Raw genomic sequence first — 27,495 nt, forward strand, 5'->3', positions numbered from 1 at the left:
TTGAGGAAACATTAACACTCGGGCTGTAATTAAAAGATTTTCTGCAGGCTTACCATTGTCCTCAGTATGTTCTGAGATTTATTTATTTTTTATTTATTTTATTTTTTATTTTACATTTGTTGACTGGGCTAGTCTAGCTGGATATATGTCCATTTTCAGTAGAGGCCCCGGGAGAAAAGCTCCAAGGGTAAGATTACAAGTATAAAACAGACATAAACAATGGTAATACAAGTTTTACAAACAAAGCAACTAAGTAGGCAACAATAATTTCAACATAGCAAACCAATATAATGTATGTATAAGGGAAAAAAAAATGGTTAATTTTTAATTATGATGAGATGACATATTAACTGGGAAAACATACATAACTAATAACCAAGCAATTCTATGCTGGTGTAAAGAGCAATAAAAAATGGCAATAAATATGGAGTCCACAGAAAAATTTTAATATATGTTTTGCGCGGTTTACTATTGTTTGTTCGAATGGCAAAACATTTGCCATTTGAAACAATGAAAAGTAATACTGAACACAAACATTCCGAATGGCCACAATGTCGCCCCAAAAGATCGACACATTTGAGTCAACGTTGTTACCGAAACCATCACATGATAGCTGTATAGGAGCTGATGTAAATCAGACTCCTATATGACATATCACATTTTTGCAGGGACAAACCCCCCTGCACCCCCCACACCCCCCACTACTAATATATTCTAACTCTGAGATCGCACTACAGTGGAGATATGGATGAATTTCCTATCCCCACTATACCGCGATCTCCATGCAGATAGTCGAATACACTTATGTGAATGTACTAATGCATTCACATAAGTGTGTCCGACTATCCCATCCATTTGAATTTTGTGCATGACATTCTGATTTTCGACAGCACTGCTGCCGACAGACTATTTTTCACACAAACCATAGTAAACCATTTTGCACTTATGTTCACTCTGGTCATAAACTTCTTCAGAACAAATGCATTTAATCGCATCCACTACTTTAAAAAAAAACTCCCAAAAATCATGTGCTCACATCCAGCATATCCGAAAATTAAAAGAAATGAAAGGTCACCCATTGTGAAAAAAATACCAACATTTAAAACAGAAGTTTTAAAATACCTGCATGATAAATAATTACATAACAAATTATTTGATTATTTTTGAGAGCTATTGTCCTCTGGCCTTTCTTACTCTTCTATCAAAGATTTGTCTGTTTGCCATTTCTGTTTGGCTGCCATTGGATCCCTCTTTTCTTCCTATTCCCAAGTCAAACAGGGGTTTTATGTATCAATCCATCTAGAAAATAAGTGACTCCTCCTTGGGATCTGAATTTACTGCTTTAGAAACTTACTTTTTTATATTTGAGCCAGCTCATCAGGTTGAACTGAGGTTCTTAACATGGAATACTGCTTTACCCATTGCTCTGACTTATGCTAGAAGAGTATATCTCGATTACAAGTTCTTATGGTGAGTCAACCTTACCTCATTTTCTAGAAGGATAGGGTTTCTTTAAAAAATAATTCTTTACCTATACCTAAAGTAGTTCCAGAGTTACTTTGAACCAGTCTATTTATCTCACTGTCTTTTTCCAGGACCAAAAACAAGGGAAAAAGAATTATTCATACTCTGGATGTCCACAGACAGCTTAGATCATACCTAGAAAAAGCTCAGTGTTTCAGGAAAGCTGACCAGCTGTATGTTTCCTATAAAGATAAGAGAAAGGAACAACCAAGTATCAAAGCAGACCAATTCTAGATGACTTTCATGCTTTTTCCATTTGATATTCTCACTTTAACTACCCACTTCCAAGAAAGGTTAAGACCCATTCCACCAGGGCTTTGGCTTCTTCTGTGACTTTCTGGAAAGGGGAGGACTCTAGAAGTATTCTAGAGACAGCAACTTGGTCCTCTTTGCATATGTTTACAAAGCACTATAAACTGAATTTCTTTTCCAGGTTTAGAATGAGTTTTGCTAGGACCAGTTCATAGGCACTCTTCGATTCTAAATGTATTCCCTCTTCTCTTTTCGGTTTCTAAGCAATGGTAATCTACCCAAATGCAACAGACCTAATGTTGAACATGGTACAGTTGTGTAAGTAAACTTATCAAAACAGTACATATCCTAAAAGAGTACTATTGCATTAGTCGCCCCACCTTTCAGACCCTTATTTACATCTTATTATTATTTATTTATTTTTTTGTATTGGCAGGGTATGGATGTGTAGCATTCTCCATCCAAGGCTACTTCCTATTTTCTTTGGCAAGAAAGCCTTGAAGCTTTTGACACTCTGTCTTCTATGTGGAGCTATACTCAAGCTCCTGGCAGATGAAGCATATGGAAAGTGTCCCTTAGCTTTAATAAGCTGGCCAGTTGGTCATTCCTTAGTAGGTTATAACCTGAATAGCCTAGGCTACTGCTATAGTTGTCTATTAGAAAACCTACTGTTATGGTAAGATTACTTACACAGCTGTACTTGTTTTACCACTATTGCCATTTTTTATTAATTCTGTGTTTTCTTATAAATATGCTTAGCAAAATATTTTTTTTTCATTTCTGAAGTCAGCGATTTCCCACCATACCTTGCTCCATCAGTGCTTGGGATGATCTAATGTCTATTTTGTTGTAGTGTACATCTCCTAAACACTCACCCCACCCTCATTTTCACATAGTCATTTGATCTACTAGTTTCATTATAAGCAGCCACCATGTTTCATTGAAATAATTTATGATATATTTAGAAGGATAATAATCACATCTTTCAGCTTCATTTCTCAAGAATTCTTGATGAAGCCAAAAATAATGGGGGCACAAAGGCATCAAATCAGGACAATTTTAAATAGCTCTCTAATTCACTTAAAAGTCAATTTAACAACAAGTTTTGCATCAGCATATATTTTCTGAAAATTAAGAAGTATGAAACTCTAATGTCTGGCTTTACTGACAGGCTGTAATCATCCCTGATTTACCAGAAAGTCAAACATTTTAAAACATATAGGGCAAAAATATGAGTGCAAAACTGGAATGTGCAAAACTTTGGGTAATTGAGAAGTATGACAGTGGTACAATTACATTTACAAAGCAATCTCTTGAGTACTGTAATAAATGTAGCATTGCTCAATAATTTAGCAGTTGCCCACATGCAATAGAAATAAACAAATGCTTCTGTCCCCTTACCAAATATACTTTTGTGAAACTGTCATACTTTGAAATAAGTAATATTTACTATTACATGTTTAGACTAGACAGGAGTCCCCGTAGACTATGATGTTTGCAGATGACATTGTGATCTGTAGTGAGAGTAGGGAACAGGTGGAGGAGACTCTGGAGAGATGGAGATATGCTCTAGAGAGAAGAGGAATGAAGGTCAGCAGGACTAAGACAGAATATATGCGTGTGAATGAGAGGGAGGATAGAGGAATGGTGAGGATGCAAGGAGTAGAGGTGGCGAAGGTGGATTAGTTTAAATATTTGGGGTCAATAGTTCAGAGTAACAGTGAGTGTGGAAGAGAGGTGAAGAAGATGGAGTGGGTGGAGAAGAGTGTCAGGAGTGATTTGTGACAGACGAGTACCTGTAAGAGTGAAAGGGAAGGTCTACGAGAGGGTAGTGAGACCAGCTAAGTTATATGGGTTGGAGACAGTGGCATTGACAAAAAGGCAGGAGTCTGAGCTGGATGTGGCAGAGTTAAAGATGTTAAGATTTGCACTGGGTGTGACGAGGGTGGACAGGATTAGGAATAAATATATTAGAGGGTCAGCCCAGGTTGGAAGGTTTGGAGAGAAAGCCAGAGAGGCAAGATTAAGTTGGTTTGGACATGTGCTGAGGAGGGATGCTGAGTATATTGGGAAAAAGATGCTAAGGATGAAGCTACCAGGTAACAGGAAAAGAGGAAGGCCTAAGATAAGGTTGATGGATGTGGTGAGAGAGGACATGCAGGTGTTTGGTGTGACAGAGCAAGATGCAAAGGACAGGAAGAAATAGAAACAGGTGATCTGCTGTGGCGACCCTTATAATGGGAGCAGCCAAAAGAAGATGATGATGACATGTTTAGACCATGCTCCCTATCTGCCGATAACCTCCCCTCTGAATACCTGAAAACTGGTGCAAATGGTTTAGCCTATCCCATCAGTATTCTAATTAATGGATCCATCTCTGAATCCACATTCCCTCAAATTTGGAAGAAAACTAACATAACCCCATTGCATAAAGGTAGAAATAATAACGATTTAACCAGCTACTGACCCATTTCCATTCTCTCACCATTATCTAAAATACTAGAAAAATGTATACATACCCAGCTATTAAAACATCTCACACACAGCGATCTCTTAGCCCATACCCAACATGGTTTCCGCCTCGCACATAGCACAGCCATACTTTCTTTCACCAATACCCTGAACAAAGCTTTGGACTCTGGTCTACTGACATCAGTTGTTTTATTAGAGCTATCCAAAGATTTTGACATTGTATCACATATCAGACTAATCCAACAATTAGAAAGATTAGGATGTACTGAACATACCATTACCTGGTTAACTAGCTACCTGAAAGACAGACAATAATCTGTCAGATAGCAAAACAATCAATCTGGTTATCTGGTTAATAACATTGGCATCCCCATGGCTCCATCCTTGGACCGTTACTTTTTAATGTATTTATAAATAGCCTCCATACTGTCTCCCCACATAGTTCCCTCATACAATATGCTGATGATTCTATTGTTTTATTCTCAGCCAGCAACTTCCTAGATTTCCTCAATATAACACAAAGCACTGTCTCAAACACAGAAACATGGCTAAATAAAGCTCAATTACTACTTAATCCCAAAAAATCCAAACTACTAATATTCTCTTCCAAACCACCCTCAAAAGAGTTTAAAATGCACTCCCCAAATAATACGGAAATTGAAGTAGTGAAAAAGCTAAACTTCTGGACATCACTATATATGATAAACTATCATTCAAACAACACATTCTTAACATAAACAAAAAAAAAATACACTCAAAATTAATTAAACTATATAGACCTAAACCATATGTGGATAAGCCCACAAGAATAAAATTGGCACATTCCCTCCTACTTCTCTCACTCCTCTGTGGTTCCCCCATCTTTACCAACCTTCACGCATCCTTATTATTATTTATTTATTTGCATTTGTTTACTGGGAAAGTCCACTGGGCCAAAAAGTACCCATTTTCAGTGGAGGCCCGGGGAGAAAAGCTCCACAATAAAATACAATACATACATTTGAATAACAAACTAAATGGTTACAACACAAGTTTTAAACAGCATACAACATTTTAACAAAGTTTTGAACAGAATACATAGTTTTTCACCAAGTAAGAAGGTAAAGTGGCTGTACATAAGTCTGCCAGGAGACGGTAGATGTTTTCAAGGTACAGAAATTAGATTGCTACCAGGAAATATGGAGGTTTTTGAAGGTAATATAGGAAGAAGGTAGGATAGGTGGGGGTAGTAGTAGGAGAGAAATCGTCAGGTTATAGATTGTGAGGAACTAGCACATGAGCACAGTCATTGGGAGGAAAGATGTTGTCTCAAAGATATTTTTGTCGAAAGAAGTATTAGTAGTGGATCTAAATTAAGGTGGGAGTGAGTTCCAAAGTCTAGCAGTGGAAAAGGAGTGGAACAATTGACCAGTGGGGAGGTTAGGTTTTTCTGTTAGCAAGAGAGTTTGATTTTCAGAGCGGAGAGGTCTATTAGGCTAGTAAAGTGTAAATACAGAAGAAAGTTTACATCTTGCTTGCAGCCTTGTTGGTCCATAATTTTTGTTTTTACATAGTTTGTTTTGATTTTTGGCATTGTTATACAGAAGAAAGTGCAGGGCAGCAGGATGGATTGAATATTAGTTTATGGGCAGTTGTTAGTTGAATGTATGTAAGATGATGAGGACGTTCTAGCCAGTTTAGTAGTCGAAGAGAAGTACAGTGGTGGGATAGGATTGTATATTAATTTATGAGCAAGAGTTAGTTGAGTGTATTGGAGGTAATGTGGGAATTCCAACCATTTTAATTCTTTAATGGCATGACATCCTTAAGCAATAAACTATGATCATGCTGTTATAAAATTGCCAAATTTGCTTCTGAACTGCAAAAATCATACTCACCACTGTCACGCCACTAAAGAATTAAAATAGTTGGAATTCCCACATTACCTCCAATACACTCAACTAACTCTTGCTCATAAATTAATATACAATCCAAATAACTACCCATCACTGCATTCGATTGTTCAATCCTACACCCAAATCAAAATCTCCGTTCTACTAATAAACAGCTTTTTACCATATACAAACCCAATAAGAGAGCTGGACAAAGCTTATACACTTACTCAATAGCAAAGCTATGGAATGCCCTACCCCCCCTCCATAACAAAAATTGAGTCTATAAAAACCATCAAAGTCACCCTAAAAAATCACTTTCTAAATAATCACATCTGTCCTTGTGATCAGAACTTTATTCTACCATAAACCAACACTAATGAGTTTACTGACTAGAATACCCTTTTTAGATCAACTGAAATGCCAAATTTGCTTCTGGACTGCAAAAACCGCACTCACCACTGACACACCACTAAAGAATTAAAATAGTTGGAATTCCCACATTACCTCCAATACACTCAACTAACTCTTGCTCATAAATTAATATACAATCCAAATAACTACCCATCACTGCATTCGATTGTTCAGTCCTACACCCAAATCAAAATCTCCTTTCTACTAATAAACAGCTTTTTACCATATACAAACCCAATAAGAGAGCTGGACAAAACTTATACATTTACTCCATAGCAAAGCTATGGAATGCCCTACCCCCCCCTCTCCATAACACAAATTGAGTCTATAAAAACCATCAAAGTTACCCTAAAAAATCACTTTCTAAATAATCACATCTGTCCTTGTGATCAGAACTTTATACTACCATAAACCAGCACTAATGTGTTTACTGACTAGAATACCCTTTTTTAGATCAACTGAAATACTAGTAAACCAACTGTACTTCTGTGACTTTCTCTTAAACAAAGGATACTAATCATTATTTACTCCTTAAGAAACGTCCACAAGGCAAAAGTATAATCTCCTTCATATTGTACAGAATATATTGGGAGTCAAGATTGTTTATATTGAATGTCCTCAACAAGTTATCTATTTATAGACTGTGCAAGTTCTACCATCATTCATTTTTATTGCATAATGACATTGTGCTTTGAATATTTCTATCGTTAAGAAATGCTATTTATATTTGTATGGCTTCTTATTACTGTAAATCTTTTTCTGTTGTATAATTTTTTTTGTTTAGTTGTTTGCTGTAGTCATTTTTAATTTGTTATTGGAGCTTTTCTTCCCAGACCTCCACTGAAAATGGGTTATTCTGACCTAATGGACTTTCCCAGTCAACCAATGTCAGTAAATAAATAAATAACATGCATAAAAAAGTAATGAAAGATGAGATTTTCAGACATTTCACTTGTATTCACAACTGTTTGGGATTTGCAGCTTATGCTAGTATACATTGACCAGCCCCAGGATAACCAAAAAATCATTGTCTAAAGTACAAGGTATATAACACTGAATACATTCACTGTGTTTTAAATCTTTTGTGAATTATGTCATTATAAGAGATATAAAAGCAGCTGTGTACTAATTAGGTCTTCAGGATTTAGTCTGTCAGCTTTTGTGTAAAAAAAAAAAAAAAAAAAAAAGTATATATATATATATATATATATATATATATATATATATATATATATATATATATTTATATATATGTATATATATATTATATATTCAGAACAATGATAACTTATATCATGGCTATACACATGGCTGTCTAGTCACCATTCTCTGTATATTGAAGCATGTTGTATTTAACTATACATTTCAGAGTAAAGTGTGTAAGTTAGATGATAAATTGTAACATTTCTTGCAACAGATTTCTATATGGTTTATATCTGGATTGTTTTTCAGAACCAGAATTTGAATGACAGTCAAGAGGATGCCAACTTTTCTCTAAATGGTAAGTTAATTACTTTCAAGTGATGATTGACAATTCACAGATAATTATCCAGTGAAATGAAATGAAACCCTGCTTCAAAACTACATATTTTACATTGCCCATTATTAGATTCAGTTTGTATTCAGCTGATGAATACAAAGTGTAAAGCTATATGAAATATCTGTATCAATAAAATAATATCATATCTGTGCATGTAGCAAAAAGGATGAATGTTTTGATTTCACATAAGGCTCATAACTTATAACATTAAAGGACAAATCCACATTAGAACTAAAAAAAATTTATTTTTCACTCTATCTCTGATTTTTAAACTTCTTTATCACCTCATCATCACTCTGACTGCTTCTTATAGAAAATAATGTGTTTTCTGCAAGCCAGTGAGGCTTGACATATCAATGTGATCTTATTTTTCTTCAAGCCTTTTTCTTTCCCATAATCCATTTCAAGTCTGCTTTATATGAGTTATGCTAGACATAAGGAAGTAGTGATGTATTCCCAGGATCTATATTAGAACTTTGAAGTTTTAAAACATCGAATGTTCTAAGATTGACCGCAAAACAGTGAATGCTGAAAATAGAGAAGCTGCAGAACACTGAATTTTTTCCAAGGGAAAGAATTCGGTTGGCCGTTTCTGTGGCTTCGCTATTTTCAGCACTGTGGTGGAAAGTTACAGGTCGGGTTCAGGTAAGTGTGCGATTGTGTGGACGTTAGGGTTAGGGCATGGGTTAGGTAAGTTAGGGTTAGGGTGCGGGTGAGTGTGCGATAGTAACAGACATTAGGGTTATGGCAGGGTAGGTGAGTTAGGGTTAGGGCGTGGGTCAGGTGAGTGTGCGATAGTGACGGATCTTAGGGTTAGGGTTTGGGTTAAGGTAAGTGGATAGATAGTAGTGTATGTACAGTTTAGTGTAGGGTAGATGTAGGATTTTAAGTGTATATGTGTGGATTGCTATTTTTTTGGTGTGCTTGTGTTGTGTGCATGTTTCTCGGAACAGAATTTTTTTTTCCCAGGGAAAAAAATCTCCATTCTGGGTGATTGAGATTTTAAGCTTTCGCTTAAAAGGGGTCGATGAATTAGCGTTCGCTTTTCTAAACATTCGCTAATTCAATATAGACCCGTATTCCCATGCCATTGACATATAATGGGATTAGTATCAGTCACTGTCATCTTATATACTGTCTGTAACAGGACTGCTTCTTTTATTTCTTGAATGGTTCTCATTTGTTAGTGTCTTGGGGCTTGTTTTACAATATACTAATGAGTTATATAGCTGCAACCAAAACATTTGCTAAATTGCAGGCATTTGTTCAAAGTATCTTTTTCTAGTCCAGATGAATTGACATCCCACTCCCCCTACAATTTGGTAAACGTGCTGATACTTTACAAAAATAACAAGAAAAAAATATTTTCTGGCTTTTATCTAAATGTCACCTACATCTTTGATACTGCATTCAAATCATCTTAAAATGTATAGTATAAACAACAAACATTTAAAGCTCAAAGTTTAGCATTTCACTACTGTAATGCTTATGTAAATTTGTCAAAAGAGACGACAACTGCCTTTGAACCACTGACTGATTTAATTGCTCTGTTTTGCTATGGAAGGCATGACTACAGTGGAAGCAGCTGTTAATCAGTTCTCTTCCTCTCTACAATACAGACAAAGGAAAATAGTTTCACACCTCACTGTCTGCAGCCTGAGCTCCTGACATCAGCAGGACTAATTACCTGTATAAGATTGTCAATAGTACCTGGCTATAAATTTCTCTGTGTCTGTGGTATGTCATGAAAGTGTAGACTAATTCCTCTGCAAAGTACGTGAGAAGTTAAGTTTCAAAAAAGTGGATGATCTTTCCCTTCCTTTGATTTCAAAAAATACAAAAAGAAAAATCTAGCAAAGCTAGACTTTCAACTGTGTGATACCTTAAACCTCTTGTATCAGAGGCAACATGGGATATATGCAAATTACCCTTTAAGGATATCAGGTGTTACCGTGTTTCAACTAAATGGCAATTTAGAATGTCCATGACTTTTTCTTTGAAGTCTATTTATGGACAGTTTCAGGCCAATAAAGCCAAACCCTCTCACTGTAGATATGCATGTTTCTGCCTTCTTATGGCATCATCATCACAGAGTAAAAGGAATGTTTGACTTTTGGAAACACAGGGTTATCGTACCCAACTGATATCCATAAACATTAGGGTGTCTACAAAGTATCCCAACTAACAAACTAAAACAATGAGTAAAAAAGGTCACAAAGGAAAACCAATTGGTTAAACACAAAAGGAAAAATCCAGCAAAGCTAGACTTTCTACTGTGTGATACCTTAAACCTCTTGTATCAGAGGCAACACAGGATATATGTAAATTATCCTTTAAGGAGATCAGGTGTTTCAGCTAAATGGCAGTTCTGAATGTCCATGAATTTTTCTTTTACTTTTAAGTCTATTTATGGACAATTTCAGGACAATGCATTAAACCCTTTACTTATGGAAATGCGCATTTCTACATTCTATGGCATCATCAGAAAGTATAAGAGGAATGTTTGACTTTTGAAACAAAGGATTGTCATACCCAACTGATATTTATAAACAATAGGGTGTCTACAAAATATCCCAACTAACAAACTAAAACAATGAGTAAAAAGGTCACACAGGAAAACCAATTGGTTAAAAAACACAAAAATAAAAATCTAGCAAAGCTAGACTTTCCACTGTGTGATACCTTAAACCTCTTGTATTAGAGGCAACATGGGATATATGCAAATTACCCTTTAAGGGTCTCAGGTGTTTCAGCTAAATGGCAATTCTGAATGTCCATGACTTTTTCTTTTACATTTTCTTGGGTAAAATAATTCCAACAATTGCCATTGCAACTTTTTGTTTCTCTCCTTGTAACTCTATATAATTTAGATAAGAGACCCTGTCTCACTGTGTTCTGTTCCATTAAGAATATTAGATATTCAATTAAATTTGGGATATGATATCTTATTCTTGGTTGCATTAACTTAATTTCCCTTTCTACATGTTGTCTGCAGGATTATACATCTAGCCACGTATCTTTATGTAATTTACATTTGTTCTTAATATATTCAACAGAATGTAGCTTTTCATCTTTCATTAACTGAAACCAATATAGTAGATTTTCTCTTTAAGTGAGTCATTGTTTCTAACTTTGAGGTGGAGATGTTATTTTGAGTATATGCCATAGGAAATATAAGGAAGATCTAGCCTTTATATGACAGGTTTATATATATATATATATATATATATATATATATATGTATATATATATATATATATATATATATATATATATATATATATATATATATATATATATATAAATAACATTTTTAGAAGTATTTAATATAGTAAAAATGAAATAGGAGTCATTTGTTTGGTGATTTTTTTCCCCATAAGGTAATCCTTTAATAACCAATGTAGACTGTTATTTAGTATGAGATAATTATTATAATATCTATTATGTTTAGAGTTTATAAAAATATTTCCTAAAAACTCTTTCCACCTCGCTGTGTAAGTGTTATTGATCCAAAGATATATTGTTTTATAATAGATGATAATGAGTATAATTCTAGATCTGGTAGCCCTATTCCTCCTGCTGCCCAGTCTGTCATATGATGGTTTAAAGCAATTTTTGGTTTATTGGGGTACCAGAGGAATCTCAAAATTATAGTGTTAACTTTTTTAATGCAACTTTTTGTGGGGGGTAATGTTAGTGCTTGTATAATATGTAAGATTTTTGGTAATATAATCATTTTGATTATAGATAGCCTGTCTTCTGTTGTGAAGAAAATTTTATTCCATTTGTCTATTAGATTCTTTACATTGTTTATACTGTTAGTACAAATATAATTTATTATATCTTTAATGTTTATTTTATAATTATTCCGAAATAATTAATTTTCTTCTCTTTGACAATATATTTAATTAATTTATTATAAATTTTATTCTTATTTGTATTTGTAGGTAAAAACAAAAATGATGGCCCAACAAGGCTGCAAACAAGATGTAAACTTTTATTTGTAAGCGCTTTCATCAGGGCTAGTGCTCTGACTTCTTCAGACAATCAGTACAAAAAAACTAAAGATGTTTAAATACATATCAAGTTAATTAATTGTTACATAATTGTTAAATTTCCTCTTGTCAGCAATAAATTAATTATCCAATCAATTGTATTAGAAATATTTGAATATATATATATATATATATATATATATATATATATATATATATATATATATATTTAAAATATATATATTAGAATATATTAAAACCAATTAAAACATGTTAGAAATCAGAAATGAAAACATGAATACCACAAGCATGTAAATGTATATATTATACTATTCTAATTCATTGCATTATTTTTAAAAATAGCTAAAAGGAACCACCTATTCACTGAAGAACCTCTAAAAGTTCCTTTTAATAGGGTCATAGAGTCATAGATTAGTACTAGGTTAACTGCCCTTATGGACCATTTTAAGCCTAGCCAATTATCCCATGTGAGAATTAAACCCTGCAGCATGAGTCTGTGAGGCAACCACCTTAACCATTATGCCAACCTCCCACCCCAGCAAGGCTATTTTTAAAAATAATTAAAAATAATGCAATGAATAGTATAATATATACATTTACATGCTTGTGGTATTCATGTTTTCATTTCTGATTTCTAACATGTTTTAATTGGTTTTAATATATTCTAATATGCATTTATATATATATATATATATATATATATATATATATATATATATATATATATATTCAAATATTTCTAATAATGTAATTGATTGGATAATTAATTTATTGCTGACAAGAGGAAATTTAATGATTATGTAACCTGATTAATTAACTTGATATGTATTTAAATGTCTTTAGTTTTTTGTACTGATTGTCTGAAGAAGTCAGAGCACTAGCCCTGACAAAAGCGCTTACAAATAAAAGTTTACGTCTTGCTTGCAGCCTTGTTGGGCCATAATTTTTGTTTTTACATAGTTTGTTTTGTTTTGTTTTTTGTGTTGTATTTATAGGTAGGATTTTTGTTTTGTCATTGTTAAATATTAACCAGATTTTCTTTTAAGTACATCCATTGCTATGAAAACTGCAGATAAAGAATTATCATTGCCATTTAATGTCAGTAGGATATCAGTAGCAAACAGTTGAATTTCAGAGTTTAAATTCTCATTTATGTTAATACCTTTTATTATATCTATATTTGATCTAAGAAAATTAGCAAATGGTTCCATAACTGGAGTAAAAAGCAAAAGTGAAAGAAGACATCCTTGTTTGATTCCTTTTAAAATTTGTATAGAATCAGAAGTAAAAGTACCTATTTTAACACATGCAAACAATAATTATAAAGAAGAGTAAAAAAGATGTGTGAATTTACTTGAGAAATTATATTCTTCTAAAACTACCAAGAGATATTTCCAGTTTACCAAGTCAAAAGCACTATTAATATCAAGACTCATTAATGTTGTTATTTTTTGTTTTATTTGCATAGTCAATTATTGTGATTATTCTTAATTATTATAAGTATTCCTGTTTAAGATAAAGCCAGTTTGATGTTCATCAATCATGGAAGGTAGAATATATTTTAATCTATTAGAATGAATTGCCATGAACTATTTATAATCTACATTTAAAAGTGAAATCAGAGCATTCGGTAGGATCTTTGTCAGTTTTTAAAATTGGAGAGATAAGGGGGGTATTTCCAGGAAGAGAAACTTTAACTAGGTCCTTGACTATAGAGAAAAAAACTTTTGTAATATGTCTAGGGCTTCTTTGGGTAACAGCTTATAAAGTTCAGATGTAATCCCACCAGTACCTGGTGCTTTATTAGGTTTTAGTTTAGAAATCTCAGTTTGAAGTTCAGACATAGAGATTGGTTTGTTAGTTAATTTCATTTGGTGATCAGATAGTTTAATTTTTATATTTTTTTAATAAATATTTTAATTATTTCTTCTTGATCTATTAATTTATTATTTTGACTGATTTTATTATAATAATCTCTGAATTTCTTTAGAATATCTTCTATTAATGTTACTTTTTTTCTTCCTATGTGAGTAGACTTCTTTTATGTGACTGGACTTACTGAGTAATTTTGTTTTTGTGGCTAAATTGCACATATATTTTGGATTAATAGACAAATTAATAATCTTAAACTTCTCAATGTTGATTTTAGTTTTATGGTTTAAAAATTCCAGGTATTTGTTGTTTAGCTTATTAATCTCTTCTGTATTATTATTTTTATTTGTCTGATTTTCTAATTTTAACTTATCAAGTTTTTCTTGTATTTCATGTAATTTTTTGTCCCATTGTTTTTTTTTTTGTTTTGTTTTTTTGACAACCAGTTAGTGACTCTACCAAAAAGAAATGCTTTTAGTGTATCCCATAAATAAATGTCTGAAGTATCTTCTATATTATTAATTTCTATAAAGGAAAATATTTCTTTAATAAAAAGTCATTAAATTATTTTAAACAAGTTATATATGCTGGTAATCTTTTGATTTTAACATTATTATTAGATTTCAAAAGCAGCTCAAAGATAATTGCATTGGGATTGGAAAGTGGACAGGTTACCTTGACTTTGCCTAGTGTATCAGTCAGGTCATTAGAGACATAAACTCTGTCAATTCTGGATTGTGTTCCATGTCTATGGGAATAATGGGTAAAAAATAATGAATTTGATTCTGAAAATTCATTTATATCTCTAAGATGAAACAATTCAATAAATTTTAAAAATGCCTTTGCATATGCCGGCATTCTCCTTTTACCTATTGTGTTAGTATCACGTGGTGACAATATACAATTAAAGTCTCTTGCTAAAATGATACTGCTTTTCAAGTTTTGAATTACTTGTTCTGGGTGTTAGTGAGCTGTTTTAATTCCTATTCCAGGAATCCAATACAAGTTAATAAGAATTAATATCCTCTTATTATACTTTATAGTTACAGTACAAAGCATACCATTATCATCTTGATATGTTTCTTTAACCGTAGGTATAGGCAGTGAATTTCTCCATAATATAGCAACCCCCCACCTTTTTTTTGATTATATTGTGAACTGGATAATATAGTGTTGTTGTGTCTGTTGTGTCTTTTGGCTTTTCCCGGTTAGAGGTCGCCACAGTGGAACTCCGGTTCACTAATGGTTGGCAGTACAGTTTTACGTGCTAAGTTGCCAGCCCTGACGCACAACCTTCAATGAATGTCTCCACACAGAAGAAGCTCCAGCTGAGAATCGAACAGGACAATGTCTTACTGTGAGGCGACAACTCTACCGCACCACCACCGCAGTACAAACTGGATAATATAGTGTAATTTTTAGTATTTAGCCTGTCTGTGTTTTCTGTTAATGAGTGTGTTTCCTGTAAAAAAAATAACTTGAGAATTAAACAACTTCAAATATCTGTTTAAGCTATGCCTCTTGCATCAGTTTTTAATCCATTGATATTTATGGAAATACAGTTAATAAATGCCATTTATGGAAATACAGTTAATAAATGCCATTTGTCCTACTGATCAAAAGTATAGATGTACTTCTCATAGATAATGGCACTCTGTTAGTAAAGAACTGCTTAATAATCATCACATGAACATTAACTTTTGAAGGTTTTATTAGACATAAACTAATTACTATTGTGGACACTTGAAAGAAACTAAAAAATATAATTGTCATTAAACATTTGCTTTTACAATCCCATTTACTCCTCACAAAGTCTAACACCCCTTGCTTGAATAGTCTAACCACCCAAGCAAATACATCCATCCAATACTCTGGCAAAAAAAAAGACTACTCTACTACAACCAAATATGATGCCATTAACAGTAAAATAAAGATGAACCTGTATCCTTTAAAGCATTGTTAATATATAATAAGTAGAACAATTATTTCACATCTTAACTTGTTATTTGATATATACATTCTCCAGTTTTATGTGTTCATTAAGGTGTTAAACTAAGATTTGCCTACATCTCTTTTTATTGTTCCTTATCTATGCATAGTTTTGAAATTCATCAACTAACAGTATAAAATGTGAAAGACTGCTGCACAATTTAAAATGTTTTGTGGTGTGTCCCACCATAAGACCAATGTATTTTCAGACCCTTCTATTCCCTCTTTGTAAGATTATATTAAAGTAAATGAACAGTTGTTCTACAATGTTTAAACAATATTTCATTATTTGTCCATATCCAGTGGTTTATTGCTGTAAATTAAAGCCTCCAATGTTATTTCTGTCAAGTATACAGTTTATTGCTTCTTTTGTTTTATGTATGAGACTTCTGAGTGTATTGACTACATATTCATATCATGTATGTCAAGCATCTAATAATGAATTTCTAAACATTTTATATATATATATATATATATATATATATATATATATATATATATATATATATATATATATATATATATATATATATGGGTTCCCTTTTTAATTTCGAAATACTGAAATCCTGAATTTCAGTATTTCGAAATTAAAATACCAAAGTCTTGAAATACCAGTAAACCAGAAGCGCAAAATTCAAAATCCTGAAGTACGGGGATTTTAAATTAGCGCTTCTGGTGTTGTGGTGTGTGAATGGCAAAATGTGAGTTTGGGTATGTATGTATGTGTATGTCTGTTGGTTAGGGGCTTTAGTATCTGTCAGTGTGTGTTTTGAATGTGATGGGTGTGTGCGAGGGTCTGTATAATGTGTGGGAGTGAGTTGCTTGTGTGTACCTGATTGTGCAATCTCAGAGTTAGTATATATAAGTAGGAGGGTGTGGGGGGCTTGCCCCCTGCTTATCTGTAGTGTAGGATATTATATTTAAGTTGGGGGGAAGTGGTGTATATGTGTTTGTGTGTGCTGTATCTGTAGTGTAGCGTCGGGATTTTGAATTTCGCGGTTTTAGGGTTTTGGTGTTTGGTGTCTTTGGCTATGTAATTTCGAAATACTGAAATTTGTGATTTCAGTATTTCGAAATTACATAGTGAATCCATATATATATATATATATATATATATATATATATATATATATATATATACACACACACATATACTTATTCATTTTACAATTCATATAAACAACTACTATCAAACGTAAATACTTGCTTTCTAATATATTTACATATAAATGTATTCAAAGGTATTTCATAGTATGTGTAACATTATAGCAATAACCCACGTCTGGTGTGGGTAATGCTGGATTTACCCACGGTTGGTGTGGTTTGGTCACGAGGGCAAAGCCCGAGTGGCCAAACAAAGCCAACTGTGGGTAAATCCAGCATTACCCACACCCAGAAGTGGGTTATTGCTATTATACAATGACATTATTTAAGAAAAAAATAATTACTTTTCTTAAATAATGGAACTGTATAATGCCTCCTTGCTGCCCTTCCGCAGCTGTCTGGTATTCTGCGGCAGTTCTGATGTACTGCGCATGCACATGCCTACGCAGTACATCAGAGCTGTGGGCAAAAGCAACGGAGAAAGCAAGATCTCCATTGCTTTTTAAAAACTGTTTCACTATGTTAAATGAGTTTAGCGAGACAGCTTTAAAAAAAGCAACGGAGAATATCCGTTGCTTTTTTAAAGCTGTCTCGCTATGCTAAACCCATTTAACATAGCGAGACAGTTTTGAAAAAGCAACGGAGAAAGCAAGATCTCCGTTGGTTTTTAAAAACTGTTTTGCTATGTTAAATGAGTTTAACATAGCGAGACAGCTTTAAAAAAAAGCAACAGAAAATCTCCGTTGCTTTTTTAAAGCTGTCTCGCTATGTTAAACTCATTTAACATAGCGAGACAGTGTGAAGCAAAGGAAATCTTGCGTTCTCCATTGCTGTAAAAAAAAAGAGTTATAGTAATGGAAAAAGTCAGGGCGACCGGACCTTTTTCCATTACTATAACTTTGATTTATAACGTGCACGCTAATCAATCAGCGTGCATGTTTTTGAATATTTAATGGGGGGTCGTTGTATAATATAATTGTTTCCCTTCTTCAGTGCCAGTCTGCATGTTTAACTATAGCTGCAGTGAAATTTGAGATAATGCATATTTAAAAGGTTCAGTCTTTTATTCAAATTAAACTACTAAAGCTGCCTGTCAGAGTCTCTGAATATTGAGCTCTGTTCTCTTGTTTAGGTGGAAATTCCAACTGAACTCTAGCTGTTTACCAGAAAAAGCTTTATGTATTCTAGGTGAAGTAGAAAAGCTCAAGCTATGGCGAGAGGAGCTTGATATCTAACTAATGCAGAAGCACCTGGCATAGGGACAACCCATCAGTCACAACAATTTCCATATCTTTCCTACTGAACCTGAACATTTCTTCTATGAGCAGAGACTATTTCAAAGCCATTTAAAACTTCACAATCTCTCCACTGTTAAACAACATGAAAACACACATCCATAGCAACTGCAATCACCCCCTCACCCAATCCAGCACATCATAAATAATTCTATTAAATAGAACAGTAAGATATTGTCTAAATATATGCACTAGGAAGACAGGCAGCTTTCAGGTTTTACTATTAGTTTTAGTGAAACAGCTTTTCTAATGTTTCTGTAGTTAATGATTACATTGAGTTGCTTCCACACTTAGGTGAAGATGTTTAGCTGTCATTTCTTTTAGTATACCATTTAAGTAGTAGTTTTAATTTAACAGTGTTAATGTCTTTTCCTTTTTATAACAAGAAAGTATGAAATGTCAGTCATAGTGTTTCCCTTTAGAGGGTAACTGCAGTTTATATGAATAAAACAGCTTTAAATTCAGCTATGTATTATATACTGCAGCCATTCTCTGTTTCAAATATAAAGTATGCATTAGCTGTTAAGTAAGCATTCTGTATGCAACCCTTCAGATCATATACTCGTATAAATGCTGTATGCTTCATTTAAGGGAAACTAATAATATTTTGTCATGACCTATTAAAAATTATACTTAATTATCTGTAAGTTAGAAAAGCATAAGACAGAAAAAATAAATTCAGTCACCTTACATTAGTAAACCGCTTGTTGATTTTCTGATTCCCATATCATTCAAGGAGTCTTCAATGCCAGAAATCTGTTTTTTCTGTAACTGCAGTGCTTCATTAATTTGTTCCATTTATTTGGAACAGTTTTTCTTAAAGTCATCTATTTTGGTGTCCAATCTATCTGTTTTCAAAGACAATTTATGAATGTTAGTCAATAATGACTGAAGCTCTTTATTGAACAAAGAGTCTTTGTTCCCATTACTTACTTTTGTAATGTTACAAGTTAATTATATTGTTATGTGTTTTTATCAAGTTTTCTATAAGTTTTTTATTTAAGTTTTTATTTAATTCGTGCATTTATGATGCATGTGGTTTAGGATGTAATATTGACATTTTAATTCATCTTGTGTGGTGTATATACATTTTTTAGAAAATGTTTTTTGAAATTAGGTCTTCTGACTTATTTCATTTTATAATTGACTTATTAATTAACCAATCAGTTTCTCTGCAAAGGTATTTAAATTGAGTGCAAACAGGAAATTGTTGTATCTGATGAAGTCTTTTTGATAGACGAAAACGTGTGTGGTGCTTACTGCTGGAGTCTTTTGACATGTTAATAAATTGTTTGTGGATTATTTTGCCTGATTGTGAGCTCTTTTTGCCCGAGCTACTGGACTGGTGTGGCTGCCTTTCTTTGTTGAGGTTCGTTTATTTGCAGCATTTGTTTTGGGTTTTGTTCGTCATGGCTGCTAGTCCGGTGGTCTCTCCGGGGCATGGGCAACAGAGGAGTATCCCTGTGGATTCATCCAGGTCCGAATCGGACGGATTTTCTCAGCTCACGGGCCAGTTAACCACTTTAATCAATCTTTTGACCCCCATGGGAACGGGAATTCAGACTTTACTTCACGAGCAGCGAAACCTTTCTAGGTTCATTGTTCCTAACCAGAGAAATTTACCCGTCACAGAATTATCTGATGGTGCAGTCCAAGTAAGAGGGAACGCCAATTCCGTACACGTTCCCGCTACTGATTTCAACAGTACGCCAGCGGCTTTTCACAATACTGCTTCTTCACCCATTCCTGCTGCTCAGCCGGATTGCGATATTGAAATTAACCACCGTTCCACCTCATCCTTTAACGAATGGTTTCTTTCCAAACCCAAATTCGAATATGAGGAACATTTTCAGGGTCGAGGAGCTAGCGGTGTTATTTATTCTGAACTTGAACGGCGTTTTGAGAACGCACTCTACCGCTATAGGACTCTGGAACTGGACAATCTATATCTTATGGAAAACCTGAACAAAGGTACTGTACCAAAGGGTTTAAGGGTATTTAAATACCCGAATCAGGTTATACCAGGAAGCCCTTTTCACAAAGACCTTATTGAGGCCTTTGATCAATGTGGGCGTAGTATTGTGAAAGCAATTATCAAAAAGAATAATGATGAATTGTCCATTTTACAACAGGATATTTCTGTATACTTTAAACGTATGTCTGATGATTTGTTATTTGATTCTAACAAATGTCATGAAATAAGAAGGGATGTAGACTCACATTGTGATACAGTCTTGAATCGTAAATACAAGAAATTAAGAAGGGATTTGTTAGAGTACGAACAGGGGCGACAATACCCCAGTCCACCTCCATTCAAATGGCAATCCTATCACCATGACCATGAGTATGGTTTTTCTTCCCACAGTCCTCCCAGGGAGGTCCCTGTGGAACAGAGGAATACTGTATCCCCCCGTGGTGACTTTCATGAGTCATTTGGGGAGGATGAACCAGCTTTGCGTAGGTCAGAACGCATACGCCAACAAGGGCAACAACCCCCTAATAACTGCCACCCTTTAGACCGAGCCCCCCTAGCACAGAGAGGGCGAGGGGGGTTCACTCGAGGTTGGAAGAGAAACCAGAGGCAGAATTGGTAAAAAATAATGAGCATGTTGTTACCACCTTGGGACAATACACCTTACATACCTGTAACAATTATCACATTTATAATTATAGTGATTTTGTTATTTCTGATCATTGTTTTCAGTTATTTACTAAGGGGTTCAAGTATGTCCCCAAAAAACACAGCAATTTAATACATGCCATTTTAGACCTTAAGCTTTTTACCCGTAAATTAAATTTGGAACATCTATTGGGCAATTCCAACGGTACCCCTGGTTTCTTTTTGAGGAGATCTAGCACTTTCAATCCCCCCCCTTCACCCACAACTTAAAAACTTGGAGAAAAGGATTGAGGGCAGGTTTAGGAAGGAGTTGGGTATGGATCACTTTGTGGCCAACCTAACATCCCAGGAAAGACAACTGCTTGAACAACTTAGGGGTGATCCTACCCTTAGGGTCATGGAACCGGACAAGGGTGGGGGGACGGTCATTATGGACTGTCTTGTTTACCAGGGTAAAATGTATGACATTTTACATGACCACCACAAATACACCTCTGCCTCCTTGAATGAAATCAATATATCCTACCATAAGATAGATTTAGTTGTTCAGGATTTATTAGATCAGGAGGTGATTGATTTTCAAATTTATACCTTCCTTTCAAACACGGATCCTAGGATACCATCTATTTTCGGGATACCCAAGGTGCACAAAAACCCCCTTGATCCACCCTTAAGACCCATAGTAGCGTCACAGGGTTCGAAGACACACCCCATATCCAAATTCTTGGACTGGAAATTGAAGGAGTTATGGGGTAGAGAGGAATATATTCTCAAAGATTCTTGGGCCTTTTTGCGTGGTGTTACCCCAGATTTACTTGCATCCAACCTGGTATTTCTAACCATCGATGTGGTGGACCTTTTTTCCGTTATTCCTCATGAATTGGGTCTTGAATGGTTAGAAGAGGCCCTTTGGGAATGTCCCCATATTACCAACAATGACGTGCATGCTATTACTGAGCTGATGGGTCTGGTTTTAAAGAACAATTTTGTGTTCTTTTTGGGTGAATATTTCCATCAAGTGACAGGTGTTTCGATGGGGGCGAATTGTGCACCTACCTATGCTGACATTATTATGTACATTTGGGAAAAGAAATTCATTTTGGATAGCCCCTTTTCAAAATCTTGGAACTTCTATTGTAGATTCCTTGATGATATTTGTATCTTTTGGACGGGACCCGTGGATGATATAGGGAAATGTATTCAGTATATACACACTACTACTAACCTTTTAAAGTTTACACATCATATTTCCCAACATAGTGTCAACTATTTGGATGTGACACTTACCGTGGGTGATGATGGGTTCAAATCTAACATCTATCGTAAACCCACATTTTCCAATGGTTATCTACATTATCAGAGTTCCCACCCCAATTTTCAAAAAAGGGGGATCCTTAAGGGGCAATATGTCCATATTTCCCGGATGACCTCCCTTGATGAGGATTTTCAGCAAGAATGTGGTATATTGCAACATCTATTTTTGGAAAGGGGTTACCCTGTATCACTGATTAAGACTGTTCAAGAGGAGGTTACCATGGCAAGGTCATTCAGATTTGCTCCCATCTTGGGTAGATCTGGTGCCAACACTGAAGATGGTTCTATACGTAACAAGACGGACCAGTTTGTTAGTAGTTTTATATTCACTACAGAGTTTAGTGGAAATGCCTCTCATATAAGAAATATTGTCGAAAACGAATGGGGCATGTTTAAGGAGTTGACCGACTTAGACATCTTTAAGGATAGGGACATCAAAACCGTATTCAGGAGGGGTATTAATATCAAAAAAACCCTGGAACAACAGGATGTTTCCGCCTTACACTCTAGACTCAATTTAGGTGTTTTTAAGTGTGGCCATTGTTCCTCCTGTAAGTACATTTTACAAGACAGTCATGTTTATCTGGAAAGTAGATGTAGGGACATTAAGGCAAGGGGTCATTATAACTGTAAGACAGGTGGTTTAGTTTATTTGGCAATATGCCAACAATGTCCAGCGTTTTACGTTGGTAAAACCGAAAGGTTATTTTCCAGGCGCATATATGAGCACATTTATGACATCTCCAAGTGCAAAAACACCAGTGCCTTATATAAACACACCACCCTATGTGAAAATGCAAAATTCCTGTTTTTTGTCCTAGAGGTAGTTCCAAAGGACATTAGGGGGGGACCATGGGAGGCACGTCTTGCCCACAAGGAAACATACTGGCAGATATTGTTGGAGGCTAACAAATCCCCTGGCCTAAATGAATCCATTTCGATTGTTCCATACTTGAAAATTAAGGCACAATATATAAAGTAAAATGTGCATAAGTTGTTTTCATTCCCATTACTTACTTTTGTAATGGTACAAGTCATTTAATATTGTCATGTATTTTTATCGTTTTTTATAAGTTTTTTATTCAAGTTTTTATTTAATTCGTGCATTTATGATGCATGTGGTTTTGGATGTAATACTGACATTTTAATTCATCTTGTGTGGTGTATATACATTTTTTAGAAAATGTTTTTTGAAATTAGGTCTTCTGACTTATTTCATTTTATAATTGACTTATTAATTAACCAATCAGTTTCTCTGCAAAGGTATTTAAATTGAGTGCAAACAGGAAATTGTTGTATCTGATGAAGTCTTTTTGATAGATGAAAACGTGTGTGGTGCTTACTGCTGGAGTCTTTTGACACGTTAATAAATTGTTTGTGGATTATTTTGCCTGATTGTGAGCTCTTTTTGCCCGAGCTACTGGACTGGTGTGGCTGCCTTTCTTTGTTGAGGTTCGTTTATTTGCAGCATTTGTTTTGGGACCTATTAAAAATGATACTTAATTATCTGTAAGTTAGAAAAGCATAAGACAGAAAAAATAAATTCAGTCACCTTACATTAGTAAACCGCTTGTTGATTTTCTGATTCCCATATCATTCAAGGAGTCTTCAATGCCAGAAATCTGTTTTTTTCTGTAACTGCAGTGCTTCATTAATTTGTTCCATTTATTTGGAACAGTTTTTCTTAAAGTCATCTATTTTGGTGTCCAATCTATCTGTTTTCAAAGACAATTTATGAATGTTAGTCAATAATGACTGAAGCTCTTTATTGAACAAAGAGTCTTGAGATGCTGCCTTTGCATAAACTCATGATGCTGCAGGATACAGTGTGGAAATATTTTCTCGCAGATTTTGACAAGAAAATAGTTGAATTTTAAGAAAAGTTTTTTTATATAATCCTTTAGGATGCCAAAGTTTATCATAATTCACTAAACTGAGTTGTTGAGGATTATTTAGAAATAAAATTTCCTGTCAGAAATATATGTAGTAGCAGAGCAGAAGAAAAGTGCTGCTATCCTAGTCTCATCCTGGCCATGCCCTCTGCAGAGGTTCATTCGAATTCAGATGCAGTTGGGGGCCCTCTCTACTCCATCCTTATAGGTCGAGCCAAGAACAGTGCCAATGACCCCCTCTACTGATGACTCTGTAGCAGGTCTGATCTTCAGAACTGAAGCCCTCAGATCCAAACATACCCAGAGCACCTACATTGGCACCAATAGTGTCTTCCACTTTGGTCCTGACTATCCCCCAGTGTCTCTTGACTCTAACCTTGTCAGATCAAGATGAGATGGCTATCTTGCAGGTCCCACAAGACCAAATAGGATATGGAGGCCACTTTCTTTTTATTTCTAAAAAAGACAGAGGACTTAAGGCTTATTCTGGACCTAAGTCAGCTAAAGAAATTTATGAAGCAGAAAAAAATTCCAGATGGTCATGGTTGAGTCCATTTTACCTCTATTCAGGAAGTATAACTTGCTGTGCTCAATAAATGTGCAAGATGCCTACTGTCATGTAAAGATAAACAGGCACTGCAGGGAATTCCTTCATTTCTGACTGGGAGCCAATCATTTCCATTTCAGAGCTCTGCCCTTCAGACTCACAACAGCTCCCCCAGGTGTTAACCAAATGCATGGTAGTAGTCTGTTTCAGACTGCAAGGGGTCCAGGTGTTCCCATACTTAAACAATTGGCTTCCAACTGCTCCAACCAAGGATCTATTGGTTGAGCAAAAGAACCTTTTATTCCAGTTACTTCACAGCTTGGGGATTACCATAAATCTGGTAAAGAGCAAATTGACCCCATCTCACTCCATAGAATTTATCAGATGCCACCTGAATACAACATCTCAAATAGCCACCTTGCCATAGCACAGGATCCTCTCCATTCAACAAGCAGCATTCCAAGTACTATGCCACCCATCACCTCCAGCAAGACTAATACTAAAACTTCTAGGGCTTATGGATTCTGTGATCACCTTGATTCCTGTGCCCAGATTTCACATGAAAGTCCTTCAATGGGCCCTATCAGTTCAGTAGTCACAAATTTATCATCCCCTCATCACCCCAATCAGACTAACACCCATGTGTGGAACTCACCTCAGATGGTGAATCACATCTGTTGCTAGTGGGACATCCTTTCTGTCCTTCTCTCTCCCCCACAGCTGTAGTTACCACAGACTCTTCCCTTTTAGGGCGGGGAATATTACAAAGGAAATACTGTCCAAGATACTTGAACTCCATTAGGGACCAAACTCCACATCAATATCATGGAAATGAGAGCAATGTTATTGGTGTTACAAGTATTTCAAGACTCTCTTCAAGTTGGTGTGATTTTGAATTAGACGGACATGTCATTAATTTGGTATATCAATATGCAAGCAGGAACCAGATCATATCCTATATAACAGGAATCCATGAGATTGTGGTAATGGGCTATGTCTTCCCATCACTTTCTTTTAGCAGTGCATACTCCATGGGCTTGCAATGTATTAGTGGAGAGGTTAAGCAGATGCATTCTTCTGCTTCACGAGAGGTCCCTCAATCAGACAGTGGCAAACGACATCTTCTGCTGCTGAGGCCAACTTTGCAGTAACCTGTTTGCATCCTACATAAACAACAATTGCAGCAGTTACTTCAACATAATCCTTCCTTAGGGTCAGTCAGTGTGGGATGCTCTGATTCACAATTGACTCCTGGGTCTCCCTTACATCTTTCCCCCTTTTCCATTGTTCACAAAATTCATTCAGAAAGCCAGCTGGTGCAAGGTGAAAGGTATCCTCATTGCCCCATATTGGCCTTGTCTTCTATGTCCAACATGGACGCTGGCTTACAGTCCATATCTCCTATCCCATACATCCGGGCATCTTCTGCTGGACCCAGAAGCCTTAAAATGAACTGCTTTGTTACTCCAATCCTAACAATGGCCAGAGATGCAAGGCTTTCAGACAACATAGTACATATCCTTATAACTTCACAGAAATCTAGCACAACAGTATAACAAAGCAAATGAAAGGTTTTCCTTTTGGGCTACAGAAAAAGATGCTGATCCTTTTTCTGTACCCCTTCTTTCCATTTTAGAGTTTTTGTCAGAATTGCTCTGAAAAGGTTCTAGCTTTTCCACAAAGTTCAGCTTGCAGCCGTTTCTAACTTTCACATAGAACACATAGCTCTCAACCTCTTAGTGCTAGAAATCTGGACAAAGCCTGACAAGTAGGGGACACAAGCCCAAAATATAGGGACAGATTTTAAACATTTCTCATAAACTTAGAACGTTGCTAGGATAACAGGGTCTGTGTTAACATACATTTTTTGAAGGATCTGAGGTCTGAAACTCAAATGTATGTCATCATTTAGTGACTTCAATCCTCTGATCATCCCAATGATTTGCCAGAAAATCACAAATTTTATGAGGAACAGACCAATAATATGAGACTAAAATCTGGACATTCTGTGAAAATCTGGACAGTTGAGAGGAATGATAGGACACAATGAGACTCTCGTTGCCTCTTTAAAGGTATCTAAGCCTTTTCTTAGAGGGACTTTCCTTCTTCAGCCTCCTGTAAGGGACCCAGTTCCTCTATGGGATATTACAGTGATGTTTCAAGCCCTTAGTTGGCCTTCCTTTGAGTAAGCAACTTCTGTAAACTTAAAGTTCTTAACATGTAAGACAATCTTTTTGGTGACAGTTACTTCTGCAAAGAGAATTTCAGAGTTCAGGCCCTCCTGTACAAACCACCATGTCTGTTTTTTTTCATAAAGACAGGGTTTTTCTAAAACCAAATCCCTTCTTTATTCTGAAGGTGGCATTTGAATCCAATATAAATCTGTTAATCTAACAGTTTTTTTCCAAAGTTTCCAAATAAAGGGGAATACGCATAGCATTTACTTGATGTTCATAGACAACTTAGGTTCTATCTACATAGAGCTAAATATTTCAGGAAATTAAACCAATTGTTCCTTGCACCATCCAAAACTAAACTATGATGTTGTGTTTCTATGGACACTCCCTCAAGATGACTCTCAGACTGTATTACATTTGTTGCTGACAGCACATTCAACAATGACAGTGGCAACTTCCACAGTTTTTCAATGTAACTTACCAATTGATGAGATTTGTGACACTGCTACCTGGTGTACTGTATATACTTTTGTGTCTTACTATAAACTGGATATATAATCCAGGTCTTGTACCTCCTTTGTCTCTGCTGTTCTCAG

General features: G+C 35.1%; 1 protein-coding gene across 3 annotated transcripts in view; it reads left to right on the top strand.

The window, feature by feature from the left end:
* Positions 1-27,495, top strand: part of TMC5 (transmembrane channel like 5) — a 1,577,296-nt gene that overhangs the window by 1,544,211 nt on the left and 5,590 nt on the right. For all 3 annotated transcript variants that reach the window (XM_044089737.1, XM_044089736.1, XM_044089738.1), the window contains one exon: positions 7,986-8,034. In XM_044089737.1, the coding sequence (XP_043945672.1) occupies positions 7,986-8,034 (49 nt within the window). The remainder of the gene's footprint in view (positions 1-7,985; positions 8,035-27,495) is intronic.

The sequence above is a fragment of the Protopterus annectens genome, chromosome 12.part0 (assembly GCF_019279795.1).
Source record: "Protopterus annectens isolate FY-2018-M chromosome 12.part0, PAN1.0, whole genome shotgun sequence".
NCBI lineage: Eukaryota > Metazoa > Chordata > Ceratodontiformes > Protopteridae > Protopterus > Protopterus annectens.